At 40.5% G+C, this 1,339-nt stretch overlaps 1 protein-coding gene across 1 annotated transcript in view; it reads left to right on the top strand.

Annotated features, from left to right (window-relative positions):
* NAIP (NLR family, apoptosis inhibitory protein) overlaps positions 1-1,339 on the top strand; it is a 57,435-nt gene that overhangs the window by 23,366 nt on the left and 32,730 nt on the right. Inside the window, exon 4 of the mRNA XM_011985285.1 lies at positions 829-910. Within this exon, the coding sequence (XP_011840675.1) occupies positions 829-910 (82 nt within the window). The remainder of the gene's footprint in view (positions 1-828; positions 911-1,339) is intronic.

The following is a 1,339-nucleotide window of genomic DNA, read 5'->3' as shown; positions in this document are numbered from 1 at the left end:
CATCTTGGCCAGGCTGGTCTCGAACTCCTGATCTCGTGATCCACCTGCCTCAGCCTCCCGAAGTGCTGGGATTCCAGGTGTGAGCCATCATGCCTGGTGCCTAATATACATTACTTTCTAATGCATGGTAATTTTTTGTTCGGTAGATAAATATATTATTGTTATTTTAAAAAGATTTTTTGTATTTATTTTTGAGACTGGGTCTCAGTCTGTTGCCCAGGCTGGAGTGCAGCAGCCTGATCGTGGCTCAGTGCAGCCTCTACCTCCCCAGGCTCAGGTGATCCTCCCCACTCAGCCTCCCGAGTATCTGGTACAACAGAGGTGTGGCACCATGCCCGGCTAATTTTTGTATTTTTTGTAGAGATGGGGTTTCGCCATGTTGCCCAGGCTAGTGTTGAACTCCTGGATTTGAGCCACTGCATCTGGCCTATTATTTTAAATGTAGTTCTCTTTACTGCCAGTAGCTTTCATATAACCCCAGGTACTAGATTTAGTCACCACTGCTTAATTCCAAAAATCAAAAGCTCCATCCTATATTTACTGTAAATCAGTCTCTTTGATTGTATTGTATATTTTATTTCAAGAAAAAAGTTAATCTGAAGATTTAATTTTAAATAACTACATATGTTGTCACTAATAGAAATAAAAAATAATTATATGAGACTAATGGTAATTCTCCTCAGTAAGTTTTGTGGTAAATTTTTGGGCAATTTTATTGAAGTATAATAAAATTCAACAATTCAGTACGTTTTTATAAATGTTCATTGTGATATAGGACAGCTCTATCACAGTATTGGGGTAAATTTTAATTATATTCATTAATTACAGATGTGAATTTCTTCAAAGTAAGAAATCCTCAGAGGAGATTGCCCAGTATATTCAAAGCTACAAGGGATTTGTTGGCATAACGGTAATGTAGAACAGCAATTTTTTTCTCAAGTCTTTGGATTACCTACAAATGTCTGACTCTGAAGGGCGTAGGCATTCTTTTTATGTCATGGGTTTGATTTCTTTCTTCCTTTCTCCTTTCATTCCCCTGGCTCCCATCTTCAAAGTGAAACAATATCACATTCACTTGCTGGCCTAGAGCCTTTTTCTTTTTCCAGAGCTGGCTTCTGATGGGCTCTGCTTGCCTTCCTGATAGTCTTCCCCTCTATGAATGAATCCACTTGTCCCAGCTTCCCTCTGCTGCCCCATCTGCACGCTTGCTATGATCTCCTGACCTATGCGCTGTCACCCACAGTGGGCCGCAGAGCTGGCTCTTCCCAACTGGCTAACTATCCTGTATCAGTACCAATTTCCTAGTGGAGAGTGATGGGAAATTGAATCCAAACTGGCT

This window comes from Mandrillus leucophaeus, unplaced genomic scaffold (genome assembly GCF_000951045.1).
Source record: "Mandrillus leucophaeus isolate KB7577 unplaced genomic scaffold, Mleu.le_1.0 Scaffold281, whole genome shotgun sequence".
NCBI classification, from domain to species: domain Eukaryota; kingdom Metazoa; phylum Chordata; class Mammalia; order Primates; family Cercopithecidae; genus Mandrillus; species Mandrillus leucophaeus.
The sequence above is the reverse complement of the archived record's forward strand: the minus strand, read 5'-3'. Positions and strand labels throughout refer to the sequence as shown.